General features: G+C 40.9%; 1 protein-coding gene across 2 annotated transcripts; it reads left to right on the top strand.

Annotated features, from left to right (window-relative positions):
• The first annotated feature begins 863 nt into the window (after window positions 1–863).
• TBPL1 (TATA-box binding protein like 1) lies at window positions 864–14,023 on the top strand. 2 transcript variants are annotated; one of them, XM_057408078.1, is made up of 7 exons: window positions 864–1,078; window positions 8,158–8,344; window positions 8,980–9,062; window positions 9,678–9,741; window positions 11,253–11,356; window positions 11,457–11,551; window positions 12,763–14,023. In XM_057408078.1, the coding sequence occupies exons 2-7, from the start codon at window positions 8,210–8,212 to the stop codon at window positions 12,831–12,833; spliced, it is 552 nt and encodes a 183-aa protein (XP_057264061.1). In that variant the 5' UTR covers window positions 864–1,078; window positions 8,158–8,209; the 3' UTR covers window positions 12,834–14,023. The 2 variants fall into 2 exon arrangements, with proteins under 2 accessions (XP_057264061.1, XP_057264054.1); XM_057408071.1 differs by lacking the exon at window positions 864–1,078 and adding an exon at window positions 1,387–1,632.
• The last annotated feature ends 750 nt before the right edge of the window (window positions 14,024–14,773 follow it).

The raw sequence follows: 14,773 nt of genomic DNA, 5'->3' as shown, positions 1-14,773 counted from the left end.
TTGAACACTGCCAGGGATGCGGCAGGTACAGCTTCTCTGGGCAAACCGTTCTGTATGTTTCCTATCTCTGTTTCACTTGGGGTCAGTAGTCTGCTCACACACCAAGGTCCCACAGTTTACTGGTGTGGACTATCCCTTCAGTACCAAACGAGATTGCTTCAAATAAATAAAAAAATATCTTTAAAGCATTTTTAAGATAAGAGTCAGTGACCAGAATACTGCTGTAGTAGCAACAGCAGCAACATGCTGTTGCTGTGAATCTTAAGGACTGCTGTGCCAGACCCAGCACTGACCACTTAGTTTGGTAAGCAAGCACACATGGAAAGGCAAGCCAGCGATCGAGGTATGTGTAGGAAGCTGAAGAGGTCTGTGAGCAAGTACCCTCCCAGCAACGCAAGCTATGCGCCATGAGCGTTCACACCATCCAATCTGCCAAATGGATCTGATCTCCCGCCTGTTTGCTGGCAAAGATGCTACCTCAGACAATGTGGCTGTGACCAAGCACTATCAGTGGGCCAGCAGCCGCGTACCACGGACTCACTGGCAACAGCCGTGTGGGCAGGGGCTCCCCAGGGCGGCCCACAGCGAGGTTCACAACCGGAAACTCCTCGCCCGCTGCGCGGCCTCCGCAGCGCCCTATCGAGGGCGGCCTCGCTGCGCCGGGCTTGGGGCGTGAGGCAGCACCATCACCCCGGCAAGCGAGAACGGGCCCCGTGGCACTGACTTCCCGAGCAGGCCGCAGAGAGGCACGCCGGGGCCACCCTCCGCCCCACCACCTACACCGCCCCACCACCTACACCGCCCCAGGCGGCGCCACTGCCCCCCAGGAGCTCAGGGGGCGGCAGACGAAAGCGGAAGTGCGCTACTAGCGCGGCCCCCTTTCTCCCCTCCCGCCGCCGTGACTTCCGGCGGCCGCTCTAGCCGTCGCCGCGTCTATGCCCGCGGCGCTGGGGGATGTTTATTGTCGTGAGGAGTCGGCCCAGGACCCGGAACGCCGCCGGGCGCCAGCGGCGGGGCGCCTAGCAGCAGCCGGCACCACACTCCTCCCCGGCCCGACCGCCAACCGCCCGCCCGCACGGTAAAGACTGCCGCACGCCGACGGGCCCCTCCTAGCCACCGCCTCGAGGGGCCGCGGGTCGGCGGGCCTGGCCGCCCCTGCCCGGGGAAGGGGATGCGGCCTCTCTTACTCCCGGCTGAGGTGAAGGGGGCAGCGTGGGCCTCCCCCGTTCCACGCTTCGCCGCCCGGCCCTGGCGGCTCCTCCCGCCGCGGTACCATGGTTCCCCCCTGAGGCGGGCGGACGCCGCGTCGGGGAGGGGAAGGAGTTAAAACGTCCTCCAGGGAAAACGGCCCGTTCCCCTGCAACCGACGAGGTTTCTCCGGAGGTCACCAGCTGCCCTGTGCCCGAGTTCCCGAAGCAGCGTGCCAGGCCCTGGGGGCTTTGTAACGGCCCCGCGGCCGGCGCTGCTCCGGGTAGCGAAGCGCAGAGGAATCGCCCGGCGCTGCTAGGCTGCCGAGAGCGGCGTGGCTAGGCCGCTTGCTGCCGCCGCTTTGTTTCCGCTGCTCTGGCCGGAGAAGTTCTCGGTTGGGGTTGGAGGAGAGAAAAATAATTGTTAGCCTGAGTCATGACGCTGGTACATGCAGGGCTTGCAGTGAGGTGCCCAGCAATGTGAATTGGAAGCATACGTCTGTTTTCTTAGTCTGGATGTGCGGACGGTAAATGTTGGGCTGGGAGGGGGATGAGAGGCTTACCTGTTCTGTTAAAATACTTTGTAGCGGCAAAATGGATTTTTATTTTTCTTACAATGTCTTATCAGATTGGGGTGGCCATTTATCCTCTCGGTTCAAACTTTCATCATGATCATGACAATTTTCAATGTGTCATACCGATCTTATGGAACGCTCTTAATGCTTGCCATTCGACTATTATTGAATGTGATAAGGGAAAGGTGACACAAAATTGGAGTCGAGCGGATCTTGCTTTGAATATGAGCGGACCTTTTTGATGAGACAGATTTGAGGAAAATGGCCTGTTATGAATGTTATGAACACACTTCCTAGTCTTGTTCTGTGAACTGTTTGGCTTTATTCCTGCAACGGGGTTTGTGTTGCAAGACCCCAGATCCACGTGGATGCAAGTAGGCTTAGCCAAGAGAATTTTTGCGGTGGGATTGGGCATTTGAGCCCTACATGCTTATATCATAGCTGGTGTCATCATTCTATGCATTGGTCTAATTGGATAAATCCCTACTTTAATGCTGGGTTTATGCGTATTTGGAAATTTTCTTCCTCTCCAAAATATATTTGTTTTATTCTGTAGGAAATAATCATGACTGCAAATCCTGAAAAGTGAGAACATTAGCTTCAGGATGGCCTTTTGCTTCAGAGAGAATTTAACTTGCCATTAGAGACAACAGAAAAGTAAAAGCGTGCCCCACTAGCTAAGTGCCTATAAGAGAGTTGTTTGGACCAGAGTATTTTCTGTACAGATAGTAGTATCTGTGTTGTTCTTGGTTCATCTGCCACCGTGACTCTATCAAATCTAGGAATTCAAGCAGATTTCAGAGGTCTGTCACCTTGAGCTTTTGATACAGACCTGTTTCCTGAGGGACTGAATACAAAAATGCATCTTCAGTGGAATGATGTAATTGACTGTCCTCATTCCTGATGGGCTTTTTGTGTGTTCGCTGTTCTGATACGGAAACTTCATATGGAAGTTCCTTAAAAATGTTTTCAAGCATTAGTTTGATGAATGCCTACTGGCACAGTGGTGATAGGTATCTTTTCAGCTGGACTGTTGGAACTGTTTGTGGGATTGGTCAGTTGCTGAACTGCTTTGGAGCAGTTAAAAATAACCAATAGAAGTTGCTTATACTCAGGCTGCTAGTAGAAAAGGTGTTTATTAAACCATTCTGACACTAAAGTAACCATTGTTAGTTACCCCCCATCTACCTTCATGGCTCAAGAGTTCTTGGATCAAAGGTAGCCAAGAGCTTAAAATAATACTTTGTTTACATACTCCATCCCAAGTGCCTTTCCTCTCTCTTTGATGATGATGATGTGGTTGGGTTGGTTTGGAACATTTTGAAGGCAGCACTGGCTTTCTCTAGATTGCAAGATTTTGGTGCAGGGTGTTTGTCTTCATGTGTGTTTATATAATATCTAAAATAGTATGGCCATGGTCCTTACAGGGGATGTATGGGTAATGCTTTGTTTAAGAACTTGAGTGTTCATTCCTCCTCCTGTTTATTATTCTGGGAAGTTTCTGTAGTTTCTGTGTAGAATATGTTACTTTACACTGTCAAGTATCCTTGACACCTTTTGTTGGTGTTTTGTTTTTTTTTTGTATGTATGTGTGTGTGTGTGTTCATGATTTACCCATCTACATTTTTATTTTTTTTCCCTTCCTCATTTTATTTTTTTTCATTAGGGTAATATTCGAGATGTATCCCCAAAGTCTATGTTAAAAAGAAAGAACAGTCTTTTTAAATGTCCAATAATAAAAACTTATGCAGAGACATATTAAAGCTTTTTTTTTTTTCTCTGTTGGGGTCCATTGTGTTACTCTGAAGCAAGAGAAAAAATCAAAGTTGACTAGTTTCTTGTGCTGGAGAAATCTCGGTGAAGTATGTAATTTAAGACAAATTCTGTACATACAGAGAAGTAAATGATGTTGTTTTCAAGGCTATTATTAAATGAGCATTAAATGACAAAACATAATTTTAGAAATGAGATTTAAGCTGCCAGAAGTCTAAGGTTCAGATGAGTGAACCTTTGGGCAAAATTAATCAAAAAAACCTAAGCTCAATAAAATCAACTTAGGTTTTTGCAAATCCAGAACAGGAAAGAACCAGATGTTTGGTTTCTTCTTCTGCACTCTACTCTGCAAGTGTAACTGCCTGAGTATGGAATAGTAACAGGCTGATATGTTGCTTGATCTCAAAATGTATTTGTAAAAGCATGAAAGTATTGTTTTCCCCATTTTGCAGATAAGAGACAGAAATGCAGGTTTTGGGAAATAACGTGATGGGTCAGGGTTACACAGCAGAGATACAGTAGTGTATATCAGTAGCAGGGAAGATGAGAAAACTGGGGAAGAGGAGGGTCAGAATATTGTTTAGGACTCCTGTGTTCCACCTATCCATGCTGCTGCAGATAGGTATAAAGAGTAACTTCCTTTTTTTAAGGTAACAGTGTTACAACTTTTTTATAAACATGTTCTTCAGAAGTTATATAGTGCATGTATTACTATTTTCAGAAAACATTTAGCTTTTTTCAGTTCACATGGCTCCTATGAATCTGGATTTCTGTGAGACTTCCCGAAGAAAGGCAGCAGGCTGCCTCTTCTCTAGAATCTTTTCTTTGTTGTCTGTACAATGTGAGACATTAAAATGAATGCTTAAGGCAGAGGTTGTAGTGGGTTATGCTCATTCACTGCTTGGACAGAAGTATCATTTTGGTTTACCTGATATTTCTCAAACACGGAAGAGGTTAACATTGTATACTAAATGAGAATGGATGTATTCAAAATTGTTGACACAGTTTCAGATTCTTAAAGAACAGGGGCAAGAGCAAATAAGAGTTTCCTTAATGCAAATGAGGAAAACCTGGTAATTAATATTTGAATAGCTCAATATTTGAGGGAAAAGCTTAACAAAGGAATACTTCTGTAGATCAAGTACTGTTAAAGGAGAATAAAGGCAGTTTTCAGTATTTTTACATTTTGTTCAGGTACTGCTTCTGTAGCAAATTGTATTCCTTTTAACTGAATGTCATAAAACATGTCTAGAATATTAGCTATAGCTCAAATTGAATTTCAAATTAAAAAGCTCCTCTATAAATACCTGTTGTCTTGAACTTTCAGAACGTGGCTAATGAAAATGGGAGCGCATTAATGTGTAATTTTTCTCCCCTTTAAAATCTATGCAAGTGGATTGGATGTCTAAACAAGCTACACCATAATGCTGAAAACATTCTTACTGACAGCTCCACAGCATCTTAATGTTCTTTTCTCCTATAGATCCCCCTTTAATGATAGGTCTTTTCCTTTTAAATTGTAATTTACCTCTCTTTCAACCATTTTTTTCCTTTGTTCTAATCGAACATGTGACTTTTCTCCCCCTGTTTAAGACAAGCCATCAGATTTTTATGGGGGCATTATCATACAGTATTATGGCTTGCTTAGAGGTTATCAGCCTTTCAAGGATGTTATGCATGATGATGGTATTCTTTCAGAATGTAGAGATAGAGGGTGCCAATAGAAACTTGCTGGTAATTGGGAGACTCTGCTGACTGGAGTTATCTTGTTTTCTTACATGGCAGTCATTCCTGGGTTCCAGTAAGTGAACTTGGCAAGAACCAGGATTAAAGCCAGTGTGAATCCAAATGCCTCTCTGAAGATGCCATGGATTCTGGCTCCTTGCTCTGTGCTTGCCCTGCCTGTGTGTCATTTGAAATCTGCACATGTGCTATCTTTGGATCTGGTGCCATAAATTACTAACCCAATCTGTAGTAGTCCATCAAAACCAGATGGAATAAGTAATTTCTAACTTTGAGGATTCATATAATTTTTTTCATTTTCTTAAAAAGGGATCTGGGAATACTGATTAGTTACTGTTTGTTCTCTTGGCTGCTTCCCCCCCCCCCCACCTCACCCCCACACGTAGCCTGTTTTTTCTGTTTTTCTCTTGCTGTTTCTGCATTTCTTTCCTGGTATCACCCATCTTGCCTTTTCTTCTGTTGGAAAAGCTGACAAGTACAGAATAATTCTTTCAGCTGGGAGCAAGCTGCCCAGTAGAAGCAGCCACCAATGCAGCAGTTGACCCAGTATATTATGCACATCTACCCTGTAGTTTATTACTTCTGTATTGTCTGTGAGTTGTAGTCAAAGATGTACCTTGAATGAGTTCTCGATTAGAGACTATGGCATGGTGTTTGGGAAGTGATAGTCAGATGAAAGTACTGTTAATAATGCTAATTTTGTATCTTGAATATTTCTAATATAGAACATAAGGCCAAAACATTTGAAGTGATATAAGTGCATTATTACAGTCTGATATTGTTGTGGTTTAAACCCAGACAGCAACTAAGTACCACACAGCTGCTCACTTACATGCCCAGTTACATGTATTGTTCTTGATGCATAGTCTCCTGCTTCATCCATGGCAATAACCATGTAAAGCATTTTGTATATCTGACTCTTTTTCTTTGTTTTTCCTCTTTGTTTTCTGTTGTGTTCATTTTGGGTTGGGCTGAACCAGCCCAGGTCAGAGATGGAGCAGGTCAAAGCTCCTGTGCTGGTCATTAGCGGGATTGCGCCTGTGAATAGCCACTGCAGCGTAGCCTGGGCAACACAGAGAGATGTGGGTTCCTTATGTTGTCCTGGGTTCAGCTGTAACAGTCATTTTTCTCCTTCTTAGTAGCTGGTGCAGTGCTGTTTTTCAGCTTTAGTCTGAGAACAATGCTGATAACACACCGATGTTTTAGTTGTTGCTAAGTAGCGCTTACCCTGATCAAGGACTTCTCAGTCTCTCATGCTCTGCCAGTGAGGAGGGGCACAAGAAACTGGGAGGAAGCAGAGACAGGACACCTGACCCAGACTAGCCAAAGGGCTGCTCCCTACCACAGCATGTCACGCCCAGTATATAAACTGGGGGAGTCACCTGGAAGGCCCACATTGCTGCTCAGGTCGGGCTGAGTATCTGTCAGCGCGTGGTAAGCAATTGTGTTGTGTATCACTTGTGTGTGGGGTTGTTTTTTTTTTTATTCCCTTCTCTTTTTAGTTTTATATTCTCTCCTCTTGTTATTTCCCTGATTATTATTATTAGTAGTAATAGTAGTAGTTTCGTATTATGCTTTAGTTATTTGACTGTTCTTATTGCAGCCTGTGGGGTTTACATTCTTTTGATTCTCCTCCCCATCCTGCCTGGAGAGAGAGGGGAACAAAGAAGAGAGTGAGCAAGTGACTGTGTGGTTGAGTTACCGGCTGAGCTTAAACCACAACCAAAATTTTAGATTAATGGATCAAGATAATATTGTCTCTCTCTGTTAGACTATGCTCTACCTTCAGCTACTTCTCCTGGAGTAAAACTAAGATTTTTACATTCTTCTACAAAGAAAAAATCCTTAATGAGCTACAGGATTTTGATACAAGTCCTTTTCACTATATACGAATGTTCTTTTCCTCTCTCCTTCCCCCAAATACTTCACCTGGGATTTGAGAGGTCTGCTATCTGGGCTTTGGCATACTTGCAGAATAGGTGTTGGGCAGTCTGGAGCTGGGCTGCCTGTAGCCAAACTCACTGTTTATGATGCTTCTCCCTCAGTTGAAGTACTTGTTATGAATGTCACTTTCAGCATGCACCAGCAGACTGGATGCTTCCTGTGTGTGCACTGGGTGGCCATCCTGTGTCTTCACAGTTACTCATGCTTTTCCCTGGAAACACTCAGTTTTACTCGGCACATGGAGTACTTCCATTCTACATGGTTCCTGTGGGCAGTGCAGGAGGGGCTGAGAGGCTACTGAGACTCAGCCCATGCTGTTGCTGCTACCAGGATGTCTTGTACAGTTCCCATTATGCTGTTATGTTGGGAGAGGTAGGCCAAGAGTGCTGGATGAAGATAGGAAAGCTGTAGTAGCAGGCTGTCTACAGGCTGCAGTTTGTGTAAGCTATGTTAGTTCAGAGTTATTAAGCAGGCTTATCCATTCCAACACAAATGTCAAGCTGTTGAGAATTACCACCTTCAGCAGTCAAGAGAAGTACATTTTCCTGAGGTGTCTATTGACATCCTCAAATGAGCTGGGGAAAGATTATCCACTGGAGCTATGGAAAAAAACTCAGTAATCTTTACTGCATCCTAATATAGTTGGTGAAAGTTGTAATATAATTAAGTGGCAAGTTTAAATATATTATAAATATGTATACACACTTTATTTCTGTTGAGTCTGGCAACATGGCTTCAAACCTCCAAAGTAACCTTCTGTTTTCTAGCATACGGGATGCAGACACTCTGCCTCCCCACACACAGTTAAATGAACCAGAGTATAGTCATTTTAGTCACTTCTGCTTCTTGTCTCATTTATGGGACAGGTGTGTACAATAGCATTTATAGGCAGTTTTTTATTGATATGTTCTAATTTTATCATTTTTGTTTCTCAGGATGTGATCTTCATGGTGAGCTGGTGGGAAAACTGAGTTGTAAATCACCCCAATGGATGCGGACAGTGATGTTGCACTGGACATTTTAATCACAAATGTAGTGTGTGTTTTTAGAACAAGATGTCATTTAAACTTGAGGAAGATCGCATTAGAGGGAGCAAATGTGATATACAAGCGTGATGTTGGGGTAAGAGGTTCAACATAGCTCGGTTATCTTTTTTTATGAATGTTCCTTAAACTAAACGTTCTTGTGTATGGTGGATAGAATAGCATAGCTAGAATACAGATAGCATAGTTTTATTTCTTGATAGGCATTTAGTCTATCAAACACTAAAAGGGGAGTGGGTAAATATTGGCTCAGAAGACTGAAACTAGTGAGGTGAATGCTTGGTGCAAGGTATGTGATGAGCCCTTTTGCACTTCAGGGTTCCAAAATTGTCTCCCAAAATTTGGTGTCTTTGTCAGGAAGATATATCTGGATAAGGAGTCAGCAATGTGGGAGTCACTGTAATAAGGAAGAAAAGAAAGCACAATGCTTGTGGGTTTCAGCTTTTTATTCAGAAGAAAATACTTTCATTTAATCTGTTTTGTGAACACTGAATGACTGGCTGAGATATTCCACACTTACTTTGCTCTTCTCAGGAGCAGGGTTGTTTTTAGTTACTGAAAGAGGTGAAGGAACAGTTCAAGGCTATCAAAAATAAAGGAAGTGTTATTAGTGTAACTGTTGATTTCTCTAACAGTTGATGTAATTTTTTTTTCCCAGTGTGAATTGAACTACCACTAATTCCAAAATCTTCCACTTTTTCTTTTTCTTTTTAGAAGGTATTGATGAAGCTTAGAAAACCTAGGATTACGGCCACAATTTGGTCCTCAGGAAAAGTTATTTGCACAGGAGCCACAAGGTGAGTTGATGAAGATTCTTTCTCTAGCTTAAGTTCTTGTGCATTTTAAAATAGTGTTGTAATGAAGATGGCAGCAAGAGGCAGTACTTGACACTGTTAAGATTCACTTACAGTGGATCTTGTGTTGATCCTTGCCAAGATACATATCTGGAAGGAAGTTTTCTATGTGAGTGTCTGCCTCAGACTGAGTCGGAATTTTAAGCAACATCATTTCAGCCTTCTGCGAGAGCAGCAGGCAAAATACTTTATGAAGAAGACCCTAGAGATCTCATTTGAGAACTTCAAGCTATGTTTTTAGCCAGGACTTGAAACTTGGGAAAGGATGACCTTCTTTGAGGGGTATCTCTTATTCTTTTATGAAACCCCACCAAAATTTAATCGAATTATACAGTGTTGAGGGAGTGAAAAGAAGCGAAAGCAGACTCTCAGTTCAGATGTATCTGAGGCTTGCTAAACTCCTAACAGCTGAATTACTTTTAAGATATGTCTGCATTGTGGAGTAAGCGTAAGGTATAATAGTTCATTTTGTAGTCTGAATAGCTGTTGTGGTATGTGTGCACACAAATATATACTCTATTTCTGTTAATGCTAGATTCTTTTCTTTCTCCTTTGTAGTGAAGAAGAAGCTAAATTTGGTGCCAGACGATTAGCTCGTAGTCTACAGAAACTAGGTTTTCAGGTAAATCTAATGAAAAAGGACTTGCATGACTCACGCAATGTTGGTAGTTCATTTTTTAGAAAGAAACAAAAATGAGGGAGCATTATAATTTAGCAGTGAGCATGTTTTCACTCAGATGCCCCTTTTGTGTTGGCATATATTTTCCAGATGCTGGTTAAAGAGAAGCTGTTTTATTTTGTGGTTTTGAGTTTGGTTTGGCAGCTCACAGCAGTGCTTCTTCACTAGCTAATGAACAACAAAATTTGTTTAATGAACGAACCACCCACAGATATTTCTTGGATAGCATTACAATATCTTGAAATATTTATTTGGAAGGAATGACAAAGGGTATAAGCCTAACTGTCATTTAAACATAATTTTACCTTGTTTCTGGTGGAATAGCAGATACATGTCCATCTTGTTAAGGGGAAGTTTGAGCCTCTTTTATTAAAGAGGAGGGGCCAAAAAAGCACTTCTGCACTATGAGGTTGCACAGGAGGAAATAAGCCAAATAAAACATTTAGGACATGAACACACACCCCACCCCACCCCCCCACCCCTTTTCTTTTTTTTTCCCCGGGTTTGTGTTAAGATTACCAGTCAAAAACACCACTTACATTTCATAGTAAAGGTTGAAGAAAAGCAATATGAGTGACTTAAAATGACACAGGTTAGTATTCTAAAATTTCCTGGCAGTCAGTTGTGATGTTTACCTGCAGTTTCAGTTTACAGGCAGACAAATACACACAATGGCCGTCCTTTGGCGTTGAGAGGCTCCCTTTGATTGTAGTGCATAAAAGCAGTTGTGACAGGCTATCCAGGTAACACTGCATCAGACCCAAGCAGAAGTTAGACACACTACTGTTACGAATATACATGTTAGACGCAGCCTCTAAAAGTTTGACTGGAACATTAAATCAGTGAGGTGAACTGTGTGTGCTTCAAGGATGGATGCACCAAGTTTTAATAAAAAGTAAGCAGTTTAAGTGGAATATATTTTGAAGATTAAATTAATAATTGACCTTTTATATTGGTAGCACCCTGCTAAAAAGTTTTGACTAAGGAATAGTCATTTTAAGTTTAGGCAATCTCGGGACATGAACAAAAGTTTTTTCAGTGATACTGCCAACAGTGACTTCTCAGCAGTGCGTTTGTTTCTTTAGGAATTGTCTGCTGGCTGTTTTGTTGTCATCTAAAATGGCAGTGGTAAAGAATAACTGAAGGCCAATAGTTTGAGCAGGATTTCAGAAAGTAACAGCAGAAAAACAGCCTGCCAAACCGGCACTGGAGATTTGAAACAAAACAATTTTCACCTTTTTACTTATTCTTAGCTGAAACATAAAGTAAGTGATTTGAGTCCATTAAGTACGGTTTATATCCCTATTAGAAATGCATCAATCACAAGGTTTTAATTTTGAATTCTCATAAATATATTCTAATTACTAATCCTGTAACTTTTTTTTGCGACCCATTCATCTGTCTCACTGAAAACTGAATTTCTAATGTGTTTTTTTTTCTTCCCTTTTGAAAAGGTAATTTTCACAGATTTTAAAGTTGTGAATGTTTTAGCAGTGTGCAACATGCCCTTTGAGATCAGATTGCCAGAATTTACGAAGAATAACAGACCTCATGCGAGGTACAGTAGGATTTTTTAGAACAATAGTCTTGGCGTACTACTTAAGCTTTTATTTTTCAGCTCTAGATCTCTCTTTTTTACTTTTTATTTTGTTTTCTAGTTATGAACCAGAACTTCATCCTGCCGTGTGTTACAGAATAAAAACTCTCAGAGCTACTTTACAGATTTTTTCCACAGGCAGTATCACAGTTACAGGTATTTTGATGTCAAAAATGATTATTTACCTTGTTGGGAATATTTAACTTTAGGCCCAGTAGGATTAGAAAAGGAAGACATTTAAGAGAGTCAAAAAATACATTGAAGGGATTTTGTTCTCCAGTGCTAGCATCTGGTTTGGTTTTGAGTGGAAGTGCCAGAGGACTTGTGGAGAAAGCGTTATTGTTGGTAGGCTGAAAAATTGCCTTGAATGTATGTAGTCTGGTCTTTATAAAACCAAAAGTGACATATGATTTGAGAATGCAGATACTTGTTTAAATATTTGAATTTTCTTCCTTGTTTTCATAGTGCTGTAAACTACACTGCATATAGCATTAACATCCTTTTCATAAATACACGTTTCCAAGCTGGAGATTCATGAAAACCTGTAGGATACATAGTATAGTCTGAAGTGAGGTAAAAGATCCCTGAGTTCACAGTAAGAAAGTACGTGAGAAATTGCTGTTTTCATTTATCTGCATCACCAAACTTCTGTCCAGGATGAATTTCTTCTGGCATGTTACTGCTTGCTTATTTGCAGTCTTAGTTATTCATTGTGTAAAATGGTCTAGTGCCTTTAGAAAGCATTGCTACTTCATTCTTCCTTTTCTTTGCCCAAATGCTCATAGATGATGTTAGCTAACTTTCATATGCTTCATCCTGAGACAGTAAGCATTCCCTGGCTTGCAGGTTTTGTCTGAGATCAGTGGTGGAGCTCTTAGCAAAATCCAGGCTAGAAAGCAATAGTCCACAATTTTCAAATACCTTGCTTGAAACATCCTTGGGTTAAATTCAGTATTATTTAGCAGTAGCTTATGTTGGTAGGTTTTTAAAAGAAGAGATAAAAATGGTTAGGCTTTGAATAATACAGATTCCTAGAAGATTAGCAGAAGAAAATTATTTTTTACCTCTGCTAATCAGCTTCTGCCTTCTTCTGTAGGCTGACTGTAAATTGAAAAGCACCCAAGTTGTTATGAAATTAAATGGCAGTATTACTTATTTGTAGTCTAGCCATTGACCAGATTTCAATTTTCTTGTGAATGAAAGTGATCAGAGGAACACCTTCTTAAGTTGGGAGAAATTATTTCTGTCTACAGTATAAAGTTGTGATAGCCAAAAATACTGTTATTTTCAAGATGCTTTTGTTATTTTAACTTCTGGTTCCCTGATCTTTCTCTTCCTGCTGCCTTCTCTTTTTTAATATGTCTCAGGGCCAAATGTAAAGGCTGTTGCCAGTGCTGTGGAACAGATTTACCCATTCGTGTTTGAAAGCAGGAAATAAGTTTTATAACTCACCACTTGATGGTTAGGTTCCCTAACCAAGCACCTTTAAAGACTGCTGCACATTGGACTAAAAGCAAAAAGGAAAACTGGACCAACCATAGCAGAAGAATACAGACTCTTTTACTTGCTCGTGGCCACAGTATAAACTCCAGTTGTTTTGGATTTTACTCTTAACAGTGCTGTATTGTAAAAACGGAAGTTTACAAGATATGAAATTGCTGCTTTTAAAAAGACATTCTATTTATTTTTGCAGTAATTTCTGTGTATTCATAAGCAAAGCTGTCACGATGTGCACTACCTTAAAAACTTTTTTTTTTTTTTTTTTTTTTAGTTTGAGCTTGTGTTTTATTTGTGAATAGTCTTTTACATTTTTGTATGCTGAATATTGGGCACCAAAGAAGCTGTAAAAGTTATCTTTTTCACCTGATGAATGTGCACAAATAAAGGTTTGGAAAATATTTCTCTTCATAGCTGTTCTGTTATATTCCTTTCCCTTTTTCTATTACAGTTAAAATTGTATAGTTGCAAGTTAATTTGAAACAATGTAAGAATAGTCTTTTGCTGATACCTTCTGTTTCTATTTGTAGTAGTATGTGTAAAACTTTGTGCGTGGGTTAGACTGAAATCTCTAGTAGTTACGTATGTTTATCCGAGGATGAAATTTGGTTTGTTCCCAGTTCTCTTGACTACATGCCAGATGTCAAGTACTTTTCTTGCTATTACATGCAAAGAAGGCATTTCTAAATATAAAGGTCTACAGCAAGTGTTTTCCTGTAGATGAGGAAATCTTGTCAAATAAAGAAGCTGCTGTAGAAAAACCAACTGCCCTGTCTACCTACTGGATGCAGAAGGAAGAATTTCTGTGTGAGCTTCGGTTTTCAGGAAAGTGGTGGTGTGCTTCAGCATGAGAAGATGGTGTGGTCGAGCTAATCCAGCCCCAGCCTATTGCTGAGTGATTAACACAGACCTTTTCTACGCTCTTCTTACTGTATAGTATTTTCATGACAGAAGCTGCCAACAAGCAATGAAGCTTGATTCTGGCATGTGTTATTCTTGGTATTAATCTTGGACTTGGAAGCCAGTAGATGTTTTTCTCAGTAAGTGCACATTTGAAGCAGAAGAGGTGAATGCTTAAAAGTAACTGCAAATGCTACTTTTAAAAAGATACAATAAATATGTATAAATGTATGTATGTCTTTTTTCCCTATCTCATTGAAGAGAAATGTAATGCTGCTATTGTGTGCTGCAGGTAACACAGTGGGTGCTAAAAACAGTAAACCATGAGCTGTTACTGTACCAGAAGTCACAGCTGCAAAAGAAAGATGGAAGAACATAACATGAAGAAGCAAAGGCTTAGGATAACGTATTTCATCTGTTTAAGGGGATAGTATAGAAGTTGGGGTGTCCGTAGTGACTTCATGCAGAAATTACGGAAAGGAAAAAAGGGTATGGGAAATGCTCAGCCAAACCCCTCGGAACAAAAAGAAGCGACAATTTGCCATAAGCCTTAAGTGATATATTCATAAAAGCCCTTTTAAGCTCAGTGTAAGTAGGAAAGAAAGGCCTTATAACCATAAAATTACTAAGTTGAGTTTGCCGGTCACAGAATTCATGGTAAAGAGTGGGGAAAAGGATGCTTGCTGTATGCAAGCTTTCCAGTCTGTGTAGAGGATAATGTGGACCTCAGCACTCCTGATGCTAATGTGGATTTTGTGAAAAGTCCGAGCAACAGACAAACCACCATTAGGGAACACTAGTGTATTATTATTACAGTTTAAAAAGGAAAAAGCAGAAGGTATTTGAACAATGAACAAAATTGTAATGGGTTTTCCAGGAAAAAAATGTAGCCCTAAATGGACAAATGAGGAATTGGCCATTATAACAACAATAGCTGGTTTAGATTAGGCTTGCCTCTTTTTTTCTTTTGGGTCAAATTAC

Source organism: Pezoporus wallicus, unplaced genomic scaffold (genome assembly GCF_028554395.1).
Source record: "Pezoporus wallicus isolate ANWC-B61680 ecotype Strahan unplaced genomic scaffold, APGP_CSIRO_Pwel_v1 contig_3817, whole genome shotgun sequence".
Taxonomy (NCBI): Eukaryota; Metazoa; Chordata; class Aves; order Psittaciformes; family Psittacidae; genus Pezoporus; species Pezoporus wallicus.
This window is presented reverse-complemented; position numbering and strand designations above follow the sequence as displayed.